General features: G+C 42.6%; 1 protein-coding gene across 1 annotated transcript in view; it reads left to right on the top strand.

The window, feature by feature from the left end:
- The window catches only part of LOC133350504 (testican-3-like), a 179830-nt gene extending 155613 nt beyond the window's left edge, over nt 1-24217 (top strand). The window contains exons 7-11 of the mRNA XM_061564851.1: nt 7711-7842; nt 12107-12358; nt 15834-15887; nt 16950-17087; nt 17762-24217. Of these exons, the coding sequence (XP_061420835.1) occupies nt 7711-7842; nt 12107-12358; nt 15834-15887; nt 16950-17087; nt 17762-18078 (893 nt within the window). The 3' untranslated portion in view covers nt 18079-24217. The remainder of the gene's footprint in view (nt 1-7710; nt 7843-12106; nt 12359-15833; nt 15888-16949; nt 17088-17761) is intronic.
- Nucleotides 24218-24497: the final 280 nt, after the last annotated feature.

Genomic DNA, 24497 nt, shown 5'->3' with positions numbered 1-24497 from the left:
ACCACACAGTACATTATGATGAATCTCATCGCTACCCGTGGTTCCTGGGAATGCCGTGTGTGGTGGGGAGTCAGTGCGCGCTGTGTTAATCCATCTTCCAATCCGCCATGGAGGCAGCTCGATGGTCTGAGTGGTCTTTTCTCATTTCGTACATTTTTGTTCACTATTGCCCGTGTGTGACCAAAAGCAGGGCAGTGAGGGGGAAAGCCATTATGTGAGATGAAAGACTCCACTAATCAATGTGACTTCATTCTTGGCGGTCTGATGAATCTATCACTGCACTCCGAGCTGCTGTAAGTCACGGCGGCTCTGAGGTCTCGGTTTGGCATGCGGTTAAATTACAGCCGGCATGCCGAAGTTACAGTGAGCATGCCCGGTTAGTGTTGTGTGATGGAAAGCTGAAATGAGCAAACATGGCCTTATGTGTTGGCACATAGTGGCAAGTAAGGATGACTAATGAAGCAATTAAGTAGCAACGAGGAAAATTACGGTGGACAGAATGCATTGTGAAAAATGTATATTCAGAGGTTGCATGAAAGAAATAAAGAGGGTGTAATTGAATTCATAACGACTGGACAATTTTAACTTGACTAGACAAATTAAACTTGAGAATAGCAACTTTCACACAGTGCATTTAGGTGTAAGAACAATTTAATAATTAAATTCATGGTTGCCTGGGGTGGGGGACTTATAATAAGGTCAAACAAAAATAACTATTTGATCAGAAATCCCTTGTCGCAACGTTCATCAGGCAATTGCCTAATGATGCTTTAATGGTTCCACGTCTTTCAAAATGTCACCACCAATTTGTGAGTGATCCTTGAGTCAAGCCAGCTTTTCTATGCTCCAAAAACATGGCAAATCCCGCTTTTGGGCCCAACTCATGCACAGCATTGCATGACGTTGGGGCGCACGTAAAGGTGTGCGATGTTTGCGTCGTAGCCATGGCGGCAGTGCCTCCGCATGCATCACGTGGCCATGATCCGCCTCACATATAGACTTTGAACTAATCGTAGATTGCATCGAATGACTAAAGATTGTAGTCGGCTGCTCTATTGTAATTGATTACTTGGGTCCTTTTAAAAATATTGTGACCGCCCCCACATGCTGCCTCCTGAAGGCAGGAAACCCCTATTAGCCATGCCCCCAGCGCAACTTGGCTAATGATGCCGATGACATCTACAAAACCCCAAACATCACGTCCCATCCAACGACGCACGTGGCAACAGAGGAACGTGTTTTCCCCAACGAGTAATCAAAATCATAATCGGTAGAGTAATCTATAACTGAAATGATTGGCTATTCCAGCTTAACTCTACCCCTATATTGCACAAAATCCATATTCCCATTATGCACCTGGGCTGCCGTTAGAAACTGCACTGGGGTCCCAAGCACAGCGGCCCAGACGAGGGGGGGTTGATGGTGAGAGTCGAGCGACATGGCCTTTGGTTATGATAAACATCGTCAGCCTTTGCTTTTGTTTTATTTCCGTGGCTGTTCTTCTTGTCTAGGTGCATGAATCAAGGTGTCGCCACGGGGGTAGTGTATCTCACTCGCCGCACTCTGTGTGTCATGCCACTGAGTAATGATCGTTGCCTTCACTGCAAATGCTGCAGCGACAACAAATGCCTCGGCATGTTGGAGCCATGGATCAAATGTTTATTTAATAATTGTAAAACTCACCATATCCAGTGCCATTATACCCATAGAGTCATTGTGAGTCATTGCCGATGTTCCTGAGAGTCACTGTCGATGAATACAGTTTTGTTATTTCCATGCTACACGCCACTTCGCTGGTTAATTTTATTCTACTTTTGTCCCACGGGCAGTTGCTCAGTAACTTAACCCTAGGCCCTGAATGAGTGTATTTACTTTTTGCGAGTTTTAAATATTTCCAGAAACGCACATATTTTATGGTTCTTTTTGCTCTGCCGTTCGACCATTTTTTTATGTTTTGCTTCACTTGTTCGCAAAACCTGTGTCTTGTTGAAATTTAAAGCTGCATATATTATGCCATGCTCGGCTGCCTGTGGTCTCGTCCTCAATGAACAGTGGGTCGCTATCGCTTTCCTTGTATTGTTTTTTATTGATTTACGCTGGCAGATGTGTTACAAATTGGCGGCTTTTGCCTGTTAGTGTTAAATATACGTACTTTTGATCATTTTCTTGTCAGGTTCATGAGCTCTGAAAATGGAAAGGCAAGTTAACATCCTGGGTAGATGAAGGGGAAACTTAACCCTTCGTGATTAAACGGGTACCGCTACATGGGAACTTAACAGCAGTTGCTTCATAGAAAGACTCATCCCCCATCATAGGAATGTGGATTTCCACTACAGAATGACGGAGGGCTGAAAACAGGAGGTCAGTACTCACCTATCTGTTCAGTATATAAAAATGGCTCCAAAGAAGATCCTAATAATTATATAAGAATCTCTATTCTTTCACCAGTTACTAAATTATTCGAAAAAATACTCAAATCACAAATAAACTGCTGCCTAAAAAACAACATTTCCTGCACAGTAAATTGTTATTTTCGAGAGGATTCCTGCACCACCACAGCAATGGTTGATGTATTATTTCATTTTCTCTTCAGTAACCTGGATAAGGGCCACTACTGCTGTGCACCATTCCTTTACTTGTCAAAAGCCTTTGACACTGTTGCTAATGATATTCTACTCACAAGACTCAGCCAACTATTGACCAAGTTGGTCTTTTGCGAACGGCCTGATAGGTAACTCTTAAACCACAAATATAAAAAGAACAAAGGGTGTTCCACAAGGTTCCGTGCTCAGTCCAATTCTGTTCTCATATTTAAATAATCTTAGACTAAACTTAAATCACTCCGAACTAAATCTCTGTGCTGATGACACTTTCATGCCAGCATCGGGTACATCTCCAAAAAAAGTCAAACAAAGGCTCAAACACGAGTTCTACTTAAATCAGTATCAATTGTCATCATTAAAATTGCGCCTAAATCAATACAAAATGAAGATCATGTAATTTTTTTATAACCAAAATCCAGTTTCATGCCCTTCGCCTATTACGGATATGAGAAACAACATTATTGAACAAACGAAGTGCCTTAAGCACTTGGGTTTACTGATTGATTAAACACTTACATTTCAACCTCATATTGATCCCATCTCAAATAAAATTAAATTTAAACTAGGGTTTTATACGGAAACAAACATTGTTTATCCATTTGTTTGTGCCTGCAAATTGATTAAGCTATCATTCCACCACTGTTGACTACATTGACACGGCTTACAGAGCAGCTACAAATGAAACACGAAACAGACTACACCCGCTTTATCATTCAATCGTTTATTTGCACTGGATGTACCATACAGGACTCACCGTTGAGACCTCTACCTACAATTAAATCTCATATCACTAAATGCAAGAATAAAACTACATTATACCCTATTCATTCATAATATCCTTATTGGCAAATCTGCACGATACTTAGTTAACTTAAATGTCAAATCCAAGAAACCTAAGACGTCTATCTAATTGCTTTTTAACTTTTCCAAGAACAAGAATATATAACAAAGCCTTTGCCATTGCAGCACCAACGCTTTGTATGTATGTTGAACTTCTTTTACACCGTACTAGGTAGGCATCAGTATGGGTTGCTTTCCTGTAGACAGAATGGCTCTTTCATTGTTGTTTAGAGCTGGTCAGCCATGTGGCCAGATGACAAACGTGTCATCCACGTACCTCTTCCATCTGGCCACATGGCCGACCAGCTCTGAACCAATTCTTCAACCACATCAATTCCATACACCCAGCTATCAAATTCACCATGGAGGTAGAAAAGGATGGCAAGCTACCCTTCTTGGATGTCCTAATCGAAAAGAGACCATATGGCTCAATGAGCCATTCTGTCTACAGGAAAGCAACCCATACTGATGCCTACCTAAAACCTGATTCCCACCACCATCCATCCCAGAATAATTCCCTCATCAAAACTCTACACCATAGAACTCAATGTATCTCCGACCATGAACACTTAACCATTGAACTCAGACACGTACACCAAGCTCTCAAGGCGAATGGATATTCTGACTACACAATCCGCAAAGCCATCACCCCTACTGTGAAGAAGGAGCCATATAATTGATCCTATCAAAACCATCACCTTGCCATACATAGCAGGGGTAGTAAAAAATATTTCCAAAATCATGTTTCTCCATCTACGTGACTTTACCGAAAGAACCAAAGAATATGAATTCTTGCAAGCACGAAAGTTTTAAGTCATGTATCGATAGTTAAATTTTAATATGCAATTCTTTTTTTATAAACTGTGTGCATGTGTTGGTGTGGTCTGGGACTGTGTTGTTGTTTTGTTGCCTTTCCCAAGCTTGGGGAATTGGTGTACTTATGCAGTTTTAAACTTATATACTTTATCTATTATATGTATTTTATTTTAGTAATTTGCTATCTTTTCCTATACTTTGCACTCCAACACTTTGTTGTATTGTGTTGTAACTTTCTGACCCACCCCTACTGGACATTTGTGAAAAAGAGCTTCATAGCTCATCGGATTTCTCAAGGATAAATAAAGGTTCTGATTCTGATCCACGATCACTTAAACAAAAAAACATTCTGTCCTTTGGGGTTGTCAATATAAGCATGGCCACCGACTGTTTTCATCCATTCCATTTATTTTGCACGCCTCCGACAGTGATGACCAGCTTTTGTTTTCCTGCTCGTTTTTGCTTAATCAAGTGAACCGAAATGAATGAAGAAAACATTACACGAGTATTTGAGCAAGTATGAAATCATACAATGCCGTTAGAACTAATCGGGAAAATAAGTGAGCTTTAATTAATAATGCAGATGCTTTTTCTAAGCCTCAGGCTGAATTATTGAAACTTGTGTCGGCCGCGGCGCCTCGAGTTGTGCTCCCATTGCAAGTTAATGATCTTCCAGCCACGCAGGGCCTGATGAATTTAATAGACTGTGGGAACAGTTCAGGGTTGAGGTCATGTTTGCTGTTGGGAGCTGGAATGATCAGCTGATTCTGTGTCGCCCCGCATCGATATGAACCCAACACCAAATTAAACAGCCAACCTGGGGTGACGATGTTTTAACACTTTTCATTCTTGCGCCATCGCCCACTTTAAATCCTTCTTTGAGCAAGAAGTTGCCCATGGGTGCATATTGTGGATCATCGAGATGCATGGGGCTAGATTCATGTGTCGTTGAAGAACCTCACTTTTTGAATCAGAATCAGATTCATTATTTATACTGGATGAGTTTTGAAGCTCTTTTTCGCACTTTATTGATCGCCAGCATTGCCGTAAATGTCAACGGCCATTTTGTCACGATTTCAAAATTATCATGATTGTCATCATTTAATATTTAAACCGCACCATCCATACCAGACATGTCCAGCTGCCAGAACTGGTGTTTCAATTAATTACTCATTCACGAAGTTAATTGCAGACTGAATACAATGTTCATAAACAATGCTATATAGACAACATGCAAATGTAAATCTGTCCTATAGAGCTCACTTGTTTTTTTTAAATAAAAGAGTGGTTTTGAAGATGATGATTTTGGCTGCATTTGGGTACTTTCTACCTCGTCGTAGATTTCTGTAAAGCTCATTATAAGCCGTAAATATTTACCCGTTTACTGCTCCATGAGCACACTTTCTTTAAATTTGAGTCAAGTTTAAAACAACTGGTTTGAACGAACATGCCAATTCTACAAATATTGTGGAGCAACATATGGAATACACATATGCTCCCAGCAAAACAGGTCTATATGATTACCCATTTTGCAGAAAAATGATGAAGATAAGGGAGTTCTTGGTGTGTGTGAGTTAGAGAGAGCTACAGTTGGATTAGAATATATGCTTAATCATGGCTGGAGATCTAACGTGGAGACATATCTTAATCTGCGCTTGACAGATTCCACTATGTAAAAGAGTACAGTTTTTATACTTTTGTAGCATGTGCAATTACTGAGGCACACACACTGTTCGACAGAAGCAATTCTTTTAATAAACAACTCACTGATCACCGGGTTCTAAACTGTCAAGTGTGGCTATGCTGTCCTATACTGGTTACTATGTGTGTGTGAGTTAGCTAGCGAACGGGTCTGTAAATCACACGCTACAGAACCCACGACTTCTAGTTAACTCTACGCGAAGACGAAGAGCGGACCCCTGAAGAACGTAGCGCGAGTCCTCTTGCATCGATCCCCCAACACGAGCCCTGAATGCCCTCGGCGCTCCCCTTTATCCCCTGCCGCCCTTGGCCACGCCCCCTCTCTGTGTCCCGACCCGAGCTCCCCGCTCCCAGTCACGTGTCCTCTCATCCTCCAATGGAGGCTCCCGGTGCTCTGCGCCCCTCCAGCCCTGTGGCTGGTGCAACAGCGTCGAGACCACATTATGTGTCTCTACACTTTCATACATAATTGATTTTAATTGATGCCAAGTGGAACGATGTGTTTTGTGCAGGGAGGTTAAATAAACAGTATGAGCAAATGGTGCATGTCAGGTCAGCGCCTGGTTTAAAATCGCGTGACACTAATTTGGCGCGCAGCAGGGATAAAGTAATGGATATCAATTTGGTCGTTCTGAAAATGTCATTCCTCGGGCATTTTAGGCGGATTTCCTTTTCATTACCTGCCACACAACATTAAATGTGACACACTGACAAGCACAACACTGTACACTCACCACACACAACGACAAAGTCCATTTATAGTATAGCCTACATATTCTGCTTAGACAAGTTCTGGCAGTGAAGAACACCTATTTTACGGCTGGCATTGCCCAGGAGAGCGGGTGGTGTGGCCAATTCCACACCCGGACCGCCACTGTCTTCCCAGTGCTGCTCCATAAACACAGCACTAGGTACTTATTTGAGGCCAAGTTGACCTTGGGAAGGCCAAGAACCAGTTCAGATAAATACGGGACTTAAACTAACTTCACAGAGTTCATAGCATAGCGAAAACCCCACTCTACACCACCGTTCCCCACACTGATCACACTCACAACGTGTACACACCCATACGCACAACATTCACGTCTCACACACAAACACCACAGAAAAACCAGTCAATGGCTTTGGTAATTGAAGGGGAAGTGTTAACAGACATTTCCTCGGCTACCTTTTGAAGTGTGATTAAAACATTCCAAATTCAACACCTGAGAAATTGAAACTCGCAGATTCTGGCTCGTTGGGCTCTGATCGATTTCAGGACGTAATGGTCCTTAGAAATGTCAAAGGTCATTCACTTAACAACCGGTTGAGCCTATCTTCTCCTGGGGGCCAATAACAATTGACAGCCCTGCTTTCACGCTGCACAAAGTCAAAATATGGACATAGACTGGTGTCTTTCTCTTCTTGTCCGTGCATTTGAGGCGATTATGCCTTGCATCCAAGCTAGGTGATGGTGGTGCACATTTTCAAATACCCTGCCTTAAAAGTGTTCACACTGTGACAATTAAAAGCATATATTTTGTTATCCAACGAGCTAGAACGAACCAAATTAAGTGTAGAAATTAAATGTAATACGATACGCACTACACGGTTTAATCACCGGCTGGATTCCCCGGATTCAAACCTCTAATCTCATGGGTACTGGCTCATTGCTCTGAGCCCCCAGACCATCTCAAGGCCATTCTCATCAGAACCGTATTCTTCTCTGCCCCCCTTTCCCCGACGAAAACAATTTATCTCCCCTCACCAGACGTGTGCTCGGACCGTGAGCTGACGGACATGGCGTCACGCCTCAAGGACTGGTTTCGTGTTCTGCACCAGCAAGCGGTCACCAATGCAGCGAGAGAAACTGGGGGCCACGCGCAGCCCACGGACCCCACCGGTGAGTGCCTGTGGGGGGGGAGGGGGGGTTGGGGGAGAAGGGGAGTGGGGAAGGTACAACTGAATCCTTAGCCATAAGGGCAAGAGGATGAATAGGCAAAGGCATCACATCAAACAGTGACATCGTTTGGTTCGCATGGGCCCTGGTGCAAGACATAAAATGGGTCTTCCTGTATGCCTCGCCTCCCTTCTACATACCGCAGTGCCAGTGCCCCTCCAGCCTGTGGGCATTGGCGCAGTTACACAGCCTGCACACTCCACTGATTGTCAAAGTGTCTTTATTTTCAATGTAGTGTGGGGTGGCATTCATCTCCGTCGGTGGCCCTGAGCGAGCATCGGAGATCACACATGCCTATCAACAAGGGCCAGTCTCTCCATAAGGGAATCGCTCTTGACGTTCCCAAAAGTAGTACTTATTTGATTGAGCCTGTGGAAATGATGCATTGAGTAAATTTCTGAATTTAAATTGAACTTGAGACCTTTCCGATTGAGAGTTCAAGTGACCTTGCGTAGGTGACAAGTGGAGTGCAGACAACACGAAAATATACCTGCAGTGGGGTATTTTGGAAAATTATAATAAAATTATAATGTATGCAATCCCTCCATTCACATGAGTGTAAAAAGAGTAGAAACATTGTAGTTTTGCATGAATGGCTCAATGCAACAAAATATTTATTAACTAAGTTTAAATGAATCTGCATTTAATTTATTGTAAATTTTGACATGTTGAATGCTCAGTGATCTAAATGCAAAAATCGTTATTTCCTTGATTATTTTGTGTTTTTTTGATGTCTCATTTACCTAAAATGTTAAAAGATGTCATGTGCTAATTATGATTCACTCAAAAATAACACCAAAGCACGAAATTACATTTCTACCAAGGCTGAAATTTATTCCAAGACATAAAAAAACTAATATTCACACTCTCTTCAAGATTAAATTAACAAACTGACAGCCAGTATATCAAGCGAGACTATGCTTTGTAACAAAATAAAATTGTATTGCCTGGAGCTCAGGGTCAGCACATAGCCTGTTCAACCCTCTGTCATAATTTTTCACATGTTATACATTTTTATTTGTGGGTTGTTGTGAGCTGATGTCATGACGTCTCGTGTCTGTAGTTTAACCTAAAGTCTGGAACTATCAATTATCTTGTACCACCCTCATCCATACCTCAATATATGCCAAGTAGCCTCTCCACAACCCACCCAACAAACTATGCACTACATTTCCATGCACTAGCCTGCCCACTACCCACCACCGCATAACCCAATCCTTACAAACGACCCTAGTCACTACCTACCTACCAACCACCTTCGCAACTACTCATACACGACTCTACCCACTACCCATCACTCTGTCCACTACCGACCTACCACCCTACACACTATCCATCCACCACATTATATACCAACTTCAAGACACCACTCACCACCACCAAACACACATACCAATCATTCTACTCACAACCTATAAACCATTTTATCCACTGGCTACCCACTACTTTAACTTCTGCCTATCTGCCACATATAACACTACCCCTGCACATAATTATCAGTCCCTCCAGAAAAACGCGGAGTTTTTTGGTGATTGTTGCGGGCAAAAATCGTTGATTATGCGGCACGTTTTCTTAAAAAATGCGATGGAATATGCGGGATATTTATGCAATTTTATGCGATAAAATTGCGGGAACTTGCAAAAATTGCGGGAACTTGCAAAAACTGCGGTTTGATGAAAAAGAGAAAAAAAAGTGATTCCCACAACACCCTATTCACTAGGCTACTACTTTAATGTAAAGAGTCATTTCTTATTACTTCCTATGATAAGCAAGCATACTACATCACAGAAAGTGCTGGGAATATTTAAGTTCTCATCTTGTTTTATTTCAGACCTTAACAAACAGATGGCTCAAACTTACAAAACATTGAGTCGAACAAGTTCTGTAGCTTTACAAAATGAATATGCTACAACTTCTGTAAAAATGAATAAATAAAATATTAAAAAATAAAATGTGTGCTTCCTGTTTTACAGAGGTAGCTATACAAAACAGACATCTTCTGTTAAAATAAGTGTTTTCAGTGCACAGTAACGTAAGCAATACAGTAACAGTACAGTCTTACAGTAATGTAAATTTACATACTACTAACAAAAAAGTGCAATCTTACAACTGTAAAGTTGCATAAACTCCTGAATAAAACTAACTACGTAGCCTCTAACACTTCATAACGTTCCCATGGCAACAGGGGAAATGGCTGCGCTTGTGTGAAGTAAACGCAACATTTTTCAACTTTCTGCTAAGATATATGTGACTTTTTGCAACGAAAATGCGGAGATTATGAAATCATGCAAGCCCGCATATTTTGCGCGCGGAAATCTGCAATTTATGCGGCGAAAGTGCGGCGTATTTGAAAAAACGCGCCCCCCGCATAAATATGCGGACTTTGGCTGATTTTGCGTGGAATCTTGCGATCGCATAATCGCGTTTTTCTGGAGGGACTGAATTATTAATGCACCACTTTATCCAGTACGGAATTAGCTAATGCCCAAGTTATAAGCCAGACACTCACATAATAGATAATTTGCCCAATCAGTTTTCTTATTATATAAACGTGATGCTAATACTGCATAGCTTTATGGCATTAATCTCAACGTGCCTTGGATTAAAACGATCATATGCGTTGATTATGGCAGTTTTGTTTCTTCCATGCAGCAATGCCTATTTTGCAAGAAACGGTTATATTCTTTGGGTTTTTCGGTAAAGTCACGTAGATAGGTTCAAACAAAATAACAAAAAATAACACATTTTATTTTCTTTGAACCTATCAATGTGAATTTACCAAAAGACCCAAAGAATATGAATTCCTGCAGTCACAAAAGCTTTAAGTCAAGAGACGGTTATAATTTAACAAGAATATAGAGAGGAAATTGTACAACGAAACTAATCACTGGACACAAAATACAAAAGTGACTTTTGTAAAGGCTGTCTATTTCTCACTGCTTCTTCATTGTTTTGAAGGTGATCAACCTTATTAAACCAAATAGAGCAGGAAATTAGATTTTTTTAAACCAATACACGCAGATTTGCTAATGTTATGCATCGTGGTGTTGTGCAGATGATGATCGCCATAATGAAGGAAGGTGACGTTAGCAGGCACACAGTGTCAGCCCATCGTTCACGATGCCATTGGAAACAGTAACACCAGCAAACAAACCCATGGTCTATAACACATCACAGCTGCCATCACTAATTACCAAGTATTTAATTTTATGTAACCATGTGGAATGGATCCTGCAATGTGTGGCATTATGGGCATTTCGTTAATCACTCTGCGTAGGGAAATAACACTTCATCCCAAGCATTGATTCCAAAGTGAGTCAAACACCAACCTTCGTGGTAGCCTCAGAAATGCAAGTCCTTTTCCGGATGTGACATTTCAGGTGCTTCCCTTTCATTGAAATCAATAATTACACTATATAACACAATTTTTGTTCCTGGGTACTAAGTGTTATTTCTTAATTGCTTATGCCTAAAAAGTATTGAAAATGGATATTGTTCCCCACAAGCTTTGCTTTTGTGACCAGGACTGTATGTGAACGAAAAAACACAAATTCACCCATTTTTTTCATTGAAAATAGGTAAATTTCTAAATATCACTGTTCTGGTCACAAAAGCAAAGTTTGTGGGGAATAAGCCATTTTCTGTACGTTTGAGGCATAAGCAATTAGGAAATAACACTTACTACCCAGGAACAAAATGTTTTTGTTACACAGTGTTATAATTAAACATGCATCCCCAATCATGACCGTTCCATTTTGTTGTTGTTGCAATACACATTGTAGTTTTTTGTTGTAGCGCACCACACACCGCTCTGTGCCATTGACCGAAAACCGAGCCAACATGAGCATCGCTTGGAGCAATGCTGCAGATCCACCTCGTGTCGTAGGGTTTCCTAATGCAGAATCATCTGTATATAAGTACCTCTTAGAAGCCATACCATGTGTGGTTATGTTCGAAGTAGTGTGCTTGTATATCAGTAGTTGCCCTTTGCCTCCCCATCCCCACAAAGCAATACCTGTATGTTTTGTGAATGTGAGAACTTTCATTATATGAGTTCACAAAACAACTGATGCCACGAGATCTCACCAATGCGTTCTACCCACTGCAAGATTCTCGCAGCTACTGCACTTTAGATACGTGACCTCTGAGATATGCCCTTATCAAGGTGTGCTTATATCCACCTACTACTGTTCCCACACCCGCGCAGCCTTCGACACCAGCATGCTGCCCATCTGCCGGGACCACGTCGGGTGGATGTTCAACCGATTGGACTCCAACCACGACCTCTTCCTGGACCAGGGTGAGCTCAGCACCATGGGCCTTGGCCGCGGGGTGGCGGGTGGCCTGGAGTCGCCCGAGAGACACGAGCCCTGCCTCTCCACCTTCCTGGACAAGTGCGATACCTACAGCGACAGCCTGCTCTCCAACAACGAGTGGTGCTTCTGTTTCCAGCGTCAAAGTAAGTGTTGGTTGCTCATCGCCCTCTTGCCGCTGCCCAGTGTCAGTTTTTCAATCAGCCCGTGTCTAATCGCTACTGGACAAAGGCTTTTCCCTATCGTTTCCCACTTTCATCACTGCCATGCTGTTGCCTAAGTCAGTAGGTGTGCCAATGACTACAGTGGCTGCAGTGTGTTATGTCAGAACCTGGTGTGACTGTAATGAGTCTTGCCGATAACACTATGTAATACAATGTTTGTTCCTGGGTAGTAAGTGTTATTTCGTAATTGCTTATGCCTCAAAAGTATAGCAAATGGCTATTACTCTTTGTTTCTTTCGGTAAAGTCACGTAGGTAAAAAATAACATAAATCAAAATAACTAAATTAAATCACGACGTTTCAGGCGCAACACAAGCGTCTGTCATCAGGTGGGAAAGCATGGTAGTAGGCCATGCATGGCCTACTGCCTACTGCCATGCATGGCAGCAGGCCATGCTTTCCCACCTGATGATGGACACTTGTGTTGCGCCTGAAACGTCGTGATTTAATTTAGTTGTTTTCATTTATTTTATTTTTTACCTACATGACTTTACCGAAAAAACCAAAAAGTATGAATCCTTGCAGTCACAAAAGCTTCAAATAAAAAAATGCCTATTGTTCCCCATAAACGTTGCTTTTGTGACCAGGACAGTGATATTTTGAAATGTATCTATTTTCAATGAGAAAACAGGTGAATTTGTGTCTTTTCGTTCACAAAGTCAGATAAAAACAACATATGAATAAAATTTTACATGTATTTATACTAAAGTAATACAAAAATGACTACAAAGGATTTAGAAGTGAGTAGTTTTTCGAGATTTACAATTATACTGTAAATCACTTTCACGAATCAGCCCCCAAATGTAGTCTCCCATCATGTTCTCATCATACTGTCCTTGGTAGCGACGTTAAAAGTCCAGTATATACTGGTGGAAGCACTCGCCTTGCTCCTCCGAGTATTCTCCCATGTTCTCTTTGAATTTATTAAGATAAGCATCCAGGATATGGACTTTGAGGGACATCCTACAGCCCATTGTGCCGTAGTTCTTCACCAGAGTCTCAACCAGCTCCACATAGTGTTCGACTTTGTGATTGCCCAGGAAACCACTGCGACAAAGCTATCCCAAGCCGCTTTCTCCTTACTAGAGAGCTTCTGGGGGAATTCATTGCACTCCAGGATCTTCTCTATCTGTGGTACGATGAAGAAACCGCCTTTGACCTTTGCCTCAAACAGCTTAGGGAAGAAGTCTTGAAGGTACTTGAAGGCTGCTGACTCCTTATCTACAGCTCTGACACATTGTTTCATAAGGCCCAATTTGATGTGCAGTGGTGACATCAGCACCTTCCGGGGGTCCACCAGTGGCTCCCACTTGACGTTGTTCCTCTCAACAGAGAACTCGGTCCGCTGTGGCCAGTCCTGCCTGTGGTAGTGCGCCTTGGTGTCCCTGCTGTCCCAAAAGCAAAGATAGCAGCAAAACCTGGTAAAACTGTCTTAGAGACCAATCAGGAATCCCACCATTTTTAAGTTTCCGATGACCTCCCAACCATACTCATCATACTTCAAGGCATCCAGCAAGGTCTTGATGCTATTGTAATCCTCTTTGAGCTGCACCGAGTGAGCCAGGGGAAGAGACGGGTACTTGTTACCATTATGGAGCAGCAGGGCTTTGAGGCTCATGGATGAGCTGCCAATGAAGAGGCGCCACTCATTCTGGTTACAGGCGATTCCGATTGCCTCGAACAGACTGGTCACATTGTGGCAGAAGCAGAGCCCGTCGTGATGGGTGAATAAGCTGCAAAAAAGGTTGGTGACGCTTCCCCTGATCTGCGACTTGCACACTTGCATCCAACAAGTTCCACTGCTTGACCCTAGATGTCAAGAGCTCGGCATTGGACATGGTGAGACCAAGATCTCTGATCAAGTCGTTGAGGTCTTTTTGGTTGGGGTAGTATGTGTTTCTCTCTTCAGCTCCACCTCTGACATTGTTATCTGGATCTACAACGTCTTCCCCGCTCTCTGACTTGCTGCTCTCTTCTAAAGACGGCTGCTCTCTCTCCAGAGGAGTGGGTACGGGGAGCTCATGGCAGTGTGGCACCAGGGCGATGGATGAAGGAAGGTCCGGATACGTGATAGCAGGTGCATTCTTGCCAGTCCGACGTTTGGAAGGGTCCCCTATGCAGAAGTAGCAGTTGCTTGAGTGGTCAGTGGGTTCCTGCCAAATTATTGGGATAGCGAACTTCATGGCTCTCTTTTCCCCTCAGTTCCATCCTACAAAAATACATTTATTTCACCCATGACTAATGTGTAAGAGATTATCGCAACATTTTTCATATATGATATATGTTTCAATAACATTGAAAATTGTAAAAAAAAAAAAAACTTTTACAATTAAAAAAATTGCAACAAATTTTATAACTGTAAAATTCCGAGCAATGATTGTCCATCTTACCTTCCAGAGTATTGTTGCATTGCTCGCAGGTGAAATGAGGTGCCCAGGGTTTGTCTTGATCCCCGTCAGGCATGCCGAAATATGCCTTGTAGGCCTCACACATCTTAGCAGATGCTTCCACAGAGTACTTTTTCGCTCTTGTCTTGATAAATTGGCCGCAGACATAGCAAAATGCGTCTGCCGGATGCTTGCAGCCTCTTGATGCCATCTCAGAAAAATGCAGATATGTATCCACTTAAGTCAGCTGGAACTGAACCGAACTGGTGGTCTTAAGGCCCCTATATTTATACTACTATTTATATTACTGGAAAGTTCTAGAATGTTCTAGGAGTTACTCCAAGTTTACTCAGTACTGAATCTCTCTGGAATGTTCTGGAAAATAGGTACATTAAAAATATCACTGTCCTGGTCACAAAAGCAAAGTTTGTGGGGAATAATAGCCATTTTCTGTACTTTTGAGGCATAAGCAATTAGGAAATAACACTTACTATCCAGGAACTAAAAAAATGTTGCTGTAACACAGTGTTATCTTTGTGGCTGTGGCGCGTTGCTCCACGAGTTGTTGTGACTGTTATGTGGTGTGCCAGTGCCTGGCGTGGGTATCGCGTTTCATGCCAATGATCGATGTGGTTGTGGTGAATGTTGCCAATACCTGCTATGGCAGTATTGTGGTGTGCCAGCAGCTACTGTAAATGTGCGGTCTGTTGTACCAACATCTGTTGTGGCTGCAGTATGTATCACTATGATCTGGCATGGCTCTAGTTTCTTTTGGCAACAATTTCTGTGTCCGTGTCTGTGAGGGTTCCTCCAGTGTGCCATGCCACTCTCAGGTGTAGCTGTGGCAACTTGTGCCAAAGCCCGGTAGGGCTCTCTCTTGCCAGTATACAGAGGCGTGTTGTGCCAATGCTTTGTGTTCAGTGAGTGTGGACGGACACATGGCAATGCAGGTAAATAAGTGGACCCAACTTAGTGAGCGGTCGTGTTTAAATGTCCTCTCTTGCTTTCCAGAGCCCCCATGCCATGCGGAGAAAGAAAAACTTCAACATAGCAAGAAGCTCGTGGGTAGGACAATGCATTCACATTACAATTGCGATGATCATTGGTTGCCTGCTGTGGCATGCAATGAAGATGAAATGCTTAAATGAAGCATCTCTAGTGTTGTTTTTTTAATTTGAGGCCTATATTACATTCATCAAATGTAATTTGTCTTCAATTGAGTCATATTAATATTAATTCCAATGAATACTTTATTATCAGCCGCACTTGTCAAAAATGGATACGTAATGTAATTGTTCTAATGTTAATTAAAAGTTTTAAATGGATCATTCTAAAGCACATGCTGAACAGTGAAATTGTGGAGATTTATGTATAATGGTCGTATTGGCAACTTAATTGAATGCGCGAATGTTTCATTTTACGTTAAGTACACGTATGGGTTTGCACATGCCCACAACGCATTCACTGCTGGGTGACAACCGCCACCCGTGCCCCCCTCTCATGTATTCTTAGTTGCTCTCAACGTCACTTCTCAGCATTTGTTCCTACTCATTTGTCACTTGTTCCCCTTTGCTTGCCTCATCATCCTCCCGATACACTCATGTATATTCATGTAACTATTCTCATCCCTGTGTCATAATGCAAAACTCATGCATAGACAACCTGCAAGAAGAAAGGCACGGCACTGCCACGCGCTGCAGAGTGGCAGTGCGAATTGTTTACTGTCCGCAACCTCATAAATGTCGTGCCTCTCAATGACGGCATGTTGCTCGGCATGTGGAGCGCGTGCCCATCTGTAACGCAGGCGGATTTCTGTATGCGGAAGGGGCAATGGCCCCATTGTACTTCCAGCTTCCAAAGTATTCTAATTTTAATCTGATGGTCAGCATTGTTTAATACTCGTGAATGTTTCCATCTTTGAGCAACCACAGCGCGATGGTCTCATCACACCTTACTTGGGTCGAGTCTTTCTCTTCGCAGCAATCTCACTGTATCGCACAACGGTGTCCAATTTGGTCTCCAGAGTCTCTCGTCTCGTCCCTCCTCACGACGGTTTTTTCGGACCTCGTCTGTTGCCTGGGTCTGCACGTCCCCGTGTGTGACAGCCCGGTGTGACTTGTGCCACAGGCGGGTTCATACCCACGTGCGACGAGCAGGGCTACTACGGACCCAAGCAGTGCCATGGCAGCACAGGCCAATGCTGGTGCGTGGACCAGTATGGCAAGGAGACCCCGGGCACTCGCTTGCATGGGGAGCCCAGCTGTGGTACGTTTGATAAGGCTGTCTCTTTTTTTCCCAACAATAACAGGCGACTAATGTGCCCTGCCAAAGCGGTGGAGGTGGGTTTTACAATCGGGTAACAGTCAGTGAGAGTATTTGTACCAGTGGCTTGTTGACTAATGCTTTAACTTTCTCCCCAGTGTAATGGACAGCCTTTTCAGTTTGTTCCCACTTTTCAATCCTGATATTTAAAGCACCTCACAGATCGACCCTTGCACCACAACATGCACAGGTGTTCACCTTGGTCTGTCTGACCTTTCTATCTGGAGAACTCGAGCAATATCATTCCAGACCTTGTGACTTAAAAAAAAACTAAGATGTCCTTGTAATTTTCACCGTTTCTAGACCCTAAGATGTCAGGTATAAATCATAGTCTCTCTGTTCCCCTCTTCTAATGTCCCCTATATCATACAGCATCTTTAGATGCGATTACATTTAGATGTTCTCTAAACAAAAAAAATATCCTGTACTGAGCTTTCACATCTTAGCCCATTCCATTTACCACAGTTTGATATTCGTTTACACCTTGAGGCTTTCAAAAAATGTTTCCAGAAGCATGTAATCAAGGAATTCCTCGTATTGTGAGCATTGCAGAGCAATTTTCATCATCGCGTCAGAATTGTACGTTATCATATTCTCACTCGGTGCAATATTGTCAGGTGAAAGAAAGACAGAGGAGATCACGGCGAGTGAGGAAGAGGAAGAGGTGGAAGGCTCTGGCGACCTGGGCAGCGGGGATGTGGCGGAATGGACGGATGATGACGATGAAGATGACGACGATGATGATGATGTCGACGGCAACGAAGATGATAGAAATGAGAAAGAAAATGAAGGAGTGGGTGGAAAACCAGAGGCCGAGGATCTGACCAAGATGAAAGTGGCTGGGCGGGAGAGAGAGCAAGAAAAGGAGGTGGAAGTGGAACCAGAGGAAGACCCAGATGATGAGGATGAGAGTGATGATGGCTACGTGTGGTAGATGCGCTGGGTCTAGATGTGGCGGGCGGGGGGGAAGCAGCGGAGGGATGGGGGTTCAGGCGGGCAGGGCTACGTACAGTGGTAGGGGCAACATGGAAACCTTGAACACGGGCTTTGGTTGGGGAAGGGGCACAGATGAAACCCCTGCTGTTCGATGATTAATCCTGAAACACGAGCTGTCCTGGAGGCTCACCAGAGAAAGAGTCCCACACCAATCTCTAAACTCGTAGTTTGGTCGAATATTGAATACAAATTATAACACTCACATTTGATCTCCTGACACAATAAACTAAACTAACCTTTTTATTTTACCAGATTAGGTCCACTGAGCTATATAGCTCTTTTTCAGAAGCGACCTGGCCACAAATTATAGCTCAACTAAGTGGCTTATCGTGTGGAAATTTATAGCAGCCAAATACTCTAAACGCATGTTTTTGAATGTGGAGGGGAAAACAGGAGGACACGGATAAAAATCCACGCGGCCACGGGGAGAACATGCAAACTCGAAATGTCAAAGCGTCAGGGTTGGGATCGCTCCCACGACCTTTCTGTATACCAGGCGTGGTAGTTAACATCTCACCACTACGGTGCCCCACTTACAATGGGACAGGGTTTTGATCAAAAATAAATCCACCTCAGACATACCATGACTTATTTACCAATTGTTTGCCATTATAATAATGGAAAAAAGTTTGGCCCAATACATTTTTATTTGAATTAAGGGTAAACATGATGTGAACCAATTTCTACGTGACATTAATTCGATAATGTATCATTCATGCGACTTGGTTTTACCTGTGTTGTGTGCAGTACCACAAGACAACACGGATGATAATATATTTTCATCTCTCTTCCATGATTTAGGAAAAAAATCTCCCATGATGTCTAATGGAAATTATTGACAATTGAACTAAAGAAATTACACACAGTGGGTTTGTTGTTCTATCAGGGTAATGTACGTTCATCACGAAGCAATCAGGGTAATGTACATTCATTCGCACCTTTGATTTGCACGGTTGGCTGTGTACGGTGCGAAAGAAGTTCAACATACATGAAGCAACCAACTTTGATAGTTTCAGTTGGTAGCACCATGGTCTCTGCTGTGATGTAAATCCAGGTCATATGCGCAGAGTAGGTGAAAGTTCAATCATCGTGTGGTTAATTATGACTTTAAAATATTGAGTGTTTTCACTCAGAGGAAGAGAAAACCCAACATTCATCATTTGTCAGTGGGGTAAAATTAAAAGTGACCCGAGGTCCTTGTGTTTTGTCGGAGAGATGTTTCTAGCTGCCTGTGAAATGAGAGTTTGTAATGGAATTTTTGAGATGGGCAATTCCCCCATCACACGGTTTGTGATGCATCAAGAATAGCCCTCAGTGGCCACTGGTTACTCAGCTGCGTTTTGAGATTCACATATAGGGCAACACTTCGCACACACTTACACTGCCCTCTGCGGGAAGGTGTGGAGAAAGCAGACACAAATATCCCACCAATCCTCATTTGATACCCAAACATCGTACCTGCTGTCTTTGACATTCTCCGAAGACACTGGTGTAACCATCAACCACATCATAACATCAAGAGGGTAATGTGCACATCTCCTTAATATATTGAAATAAAAAAACAGCCACATTTCGATTGTGGCCATGCAACCAAATTATGGAGCATATAGCAGAGGTGTGGACTCGAGTCATGTGACTTGGACTCGAGTCAGACTAGAGTCATGAATTTGATGACTTCAGACTCGACTTGGACTTGCATAACAATGACTTTGTCCCACCTCTGAGGTGTGGACTCGAGTCATGTGACTTGGACTCGAGTCAGACTCGAGTCATGAATTTGATGACTTCAGACTCGACTTGGACTTGCATAACAATGACTTTGTCCCACCTCTGAGGTGTGGACTCGAGTCATGTGACTTGGACTCGAGTCAGACTCGAGTCATGAATTTGATGACTTCAGACTCGACTTGGACTTGCATAACAATGACTTTGTCCCACCTCTGAGGTGTGGACTCGAGTCATGTGACTTGGACTCGAGTCAGACTCGAGTCATGAATTTGATGACTTCAGACTCGACTTGGACTTGCATAACAATGACTTTGTCCCACCTCTGAGGTGTGGACTCGAGTCATGTGACTTGGACTCGAGTCAGACTCGAGTCATGAATTTGATGACTTCAGACTCGACTTGGACTTGCATAACAATGACTTTGTCCCACCTCTGAGGTGTGGACTCGAGTCATGTGACTTGGACTCGAGTCAGACTCGAGTCATGAATTTGATGACTTCAGACTCGACTTGGACTTGCATAACAATGACTTTGTCCCACCTCTGAGGTGTGGACTCGAGTCATGTGACTTGGACTCGAGTCAGACTCGAGTCATGAATTTGATGACTTCAGACTCGACTTGGACTTGCATAACAATGACTCTGTCCCACCTCTGAGGTGTGGACTCGAGTCATGTGACTTGGACTCGAGTCAGACTCGAGTCATGAATTTGATGACTTCAGACTCGACTTGGACTTGCATAACAATGACTTTGTCCCACCTCTGAGGTGTGGACTCGAGTCATGTGACTTGGACCCGTGTCAGACTCGAGTCATGAATTTGATGACTTCAGACTCGACTTGGACTTGCATAACAATGACTTTGTCCCACCTCTGAGGTGTGGACTCGAGTCATGTGACTTGGACTCGAGTCAGACTCGAGTCATGAATTTGATGACTTCAGACTCGACTTGGACTTGCATAACAATGACTTTGTCCCACCTCTGAGGTGTGGACTCGAGTCATGTGACTTGGACTCGAGTCAGACTCGAGTCATGAATTTGATGACTTCAGACTCGACTTGGACTTGCATAACAATGACTTTGTCCCACCTCTGAGGTGTGGACTCGAGTCATGTGACTTGGACTCGAGTCAGACTCGAGTCATGAATTTGATGACTTCAGACTCGACTTGGACTTGCATAACAATGACTTTGTCCCACCTCTGAGGTGTGGACTCGAGTCATGTGACTTGGACTCGAGTCAGACTCGAGTCATGAATTTGATGACTTCAGACTCGACTTGGACTTGCATAACAATGACTTTGTCCCACCTCTGAGGTGTGGACTCGAGTCATGTGACTTGGACTCGAGTCAGACTCGAGTCATGAATTTGATGACTTCAGACTCGACTTGGACTTGCATAACAATGACTTTGTCCCACCTCTGAGGTGTGGACTCGAGTCATGTGACTTGGACTCGAGTCAGACTCGAGTCATGAATTTGATGACTTCAGACTCGACTTGGACTTGCATAACAATGACTTTGTCCCACCTCTGGTGTATAGTAGTGTAGTGTATAGTAGTGTAGTGTACTAGTACAGTACTAGTGTGTAGTGTAGTAAACAACAAGTGTAGTCTGCGCTCCTTCAACGGAGGGATCGCGTAACTACACGGACTCCTGAAGCGCTCTCGTGGCGAGCAGATCTCTCGTGGCGAGCAGATCTCTCGTGGTGAGCAGATCTCTCGTGGCGAGGAGATCTCTCGTGGCGAGCAGATCTCTCGTGGCGAGCAGATCTCGACATTAGCATTTAGCTCCTGAACATATTTCCATCATTCGCAAGAGTATCATGTATTTTGATCTTGACTATAATTACCATTAGAAAAAAACAACACCCATTGATTTTAGTATACCCTTCGGAGCAGAAAAATATACAATGGGTTAAACTTTTCAATCGCTGTGTGATGTAACCAAATGGACATGTTTCATTTACACGCTTCACCTTAATGGTAAGTTTTAAAAATTCTAAGCAAATAGAAAAGATAATACTAATCAACGGGAAATATTTAACACTTCCAGTTTATTATTCCGTTGAAACAAAACTACATTTAAATTATAAGTTGCAAAGTTACTTTGCTCCGATATAAAATTAAAAGTTCAGTAAACCCTTAGGACATAATATAATCAGCACAATGCAATAACAGAGACAGCTTAATTCAGAAAAGGTGTCCCATTTGAGTCTTGTTTTTTTCATAGATACAGTATGCACTCCCTCTCACTTATCAGACAGTGCACTTCCTCCACTACCCACACACGCCAGAGTTACCAAGCACCACATGCGCAATCCAGCAGGGGATTGTAGAATATATAGAGGTCATCAGAGCAGAGCTGAGGCCAAACCCAGCATTGACCACGGGGGAACTGAACACGTGCTGCAGATATGACCGCGACTTCCATAAGAAACTGCTCATTGCTTCATGTTCGTTCTTTAATTTACGATATCAATTGCATATATATACAGCGTATATATTTTATTTTCTGGGTATTGAGATTAATAAAAAGGAAATTACTGGGAAGGCTGTGAATATTATTCAGCTTTTTTGACTTTTTTGGATATTTCCTGTGGTGTTTAGGGTTATTTACATGCTATCATAAATTTGTGCATTTTAAAACACTTTTCTGGCTGCTTTATCAGTAAGTGTACTTTTGTATTTCTAATTCTTACATGGAAGGGCATTCATGTGTCTCTGTAAGGTCTTGCTTAAAGGGAAACACTCAGTTCTTTTCTTTGCCTTTTGGGAAAAGACTCACTGCACACACAGATGGCTTTTTAAAGATTAATATGCAATTTCCCAGGCAGGAGAAAACATTTCCCGATATTGGGTGTCACAGTACTGAATACAAAATTATCGGGCCATAAACATGTGCATTTTAAATGTAAAATGTAACAAGACATTCATGGCTCCAGTAGAGCTACTCAGTTGTTACAGAGTGTGCATACTGCTCTTATTTTCAGGGCACTTTATTTCTGCATGCACATTTTTTTTTATTTGGCTCACGCATGAAAAACCAAGTCACTATTAATATACTGTGCAAAACTGCCCCCAACATTTTGAGTGACCCTATGAAACTATATGAATTTAAATTGTTATTTTTCTCGAGAGCTGGGACTGTCACATGAATATAAACGTGTGATATTCAAACACTTAGCTTCTTTATAGACGTCGGTTTTTGTTTCAGGAAATGGAAACAACTGACAGCTTTCCCTGGATGGAGACTCCCTTTTAATGTCATGCCAAGCTTTGGGTTTGCGGAATGTCTGCTGTCAAAAAACTAAAGGCTCCAATTAATGTGTTTTGGTGGCTATTAATAATGTAAGTAGCTGCATAGTATGCTCGTAAATGTATCTAAAGAGAAAAAAACATGTAGTCCTTGAATCTCGTTAACATTATCGTTTGCTAGATTTTGGAATTTAACGACTGTGCGTGCGTTTGAGCCCTTTCACTCCATTCTGCATGGTGTTTAGCTATATAGCCATCTGTGTATGTATCCATCTCCTTACTATTCAATAGCTAAACATATATAGTAAAATAAACATTGGTCGGGCGTTTGGTTTAAACATTATTGTGTTCTTGGCCACTTTGTACGCAGAAATATGTTTTGATTAATGCTTTGGTGTGTTGTGCTTCGTAACAGCGGGTATTCTGACATCAGTGCCACATAACACTCCACAACTACAAAATTAAAACGCCTGCCCGACTTCATTGACATTGTCTTTTAAAAGGAAACATACCAGAGGGTTTACGGCTTCACTAGCATTTTTTTATCACAGCGTTAAGCTGTCAAATATTTTGGCCTTTGGATATATGTGAATACAGTGGACAGATCCTAGGAATTTCATGGTAGGATGAGGTAAAGAACTTGTATGTTGGAAATTAGAAGCAAGAAAGAAGTGTCGATATGATCAGCAGGTCTTTCTTTGTAAAAGGTTTCAGTTTGGTGTTTTAACATCTTAACACCTGTTTGTTCCCAGAAAAAAGGGGAAAACCTATTCTCATGATCAGTAGGTTGTTATGGGTGGAACACGTGTATAGGATGGTGGAAGGCAGGCCACGGTAATAATTATAGTGATAATTAGGCATGCACCGATTCAGTGCCCCAATAAAATTGATGTCATGTTTGTATCGTCTCATTTATGTCCTACTCATACATTCCTTCCTCAAGTAAAGAATTACATTTGAGGGGGAGTCCTGGAGCATCTAGAAAAGATGATTTTGTTCAAAGAATGCAGAATTATAGGATGAAAACATTAATACATTGATTGTGCAGCCATATGTTGGATAGAAAATACAATAAAAACTATTAAAAGTGGATTGCAATGTTGCGATGAATTTCATGGACTATTTTAACCAGCAGTCTCATCATCAACATGTGCATGCCCCTCGGGGCGTAACACTCCCCACGAGCCGCCACCAGGCAATCCTATCCTGCGCTAGCCGCCATGCTGAATGCAAGCGAAGGCCGTGTTGTCAAAGTTCAGCCTCAATCGTGTGTGTCCATGTCAGCCATGGTCTGCCCTGGTGGCGCCTCCAGTCCCGTGGTGGGCCATCAATGATCTTGCGCAGGGCTCTGGCGTGATCTGTTGATACGTCC

This window comes from Lethenteron reissneri, chromosome 34 (genome assembly GCF_015708825.2).
Source record: "Lethenteron reissneri isolate LAM-NWPU_2019-01 chromosome 34, ASM1570882v1, whole genome shotgun sequence".
NCBI classification, from domain to species: domain Eukaryota; kingdom Metazoa; phylum Chordata; class Hyperoartia; order Petromyzontiformes; family Petromyzontidae; genus Lethenteron; species Lethenteron reissneri.
This window is presented reverse-complemented; position numbering and strand designations above follow the sequence as displayed.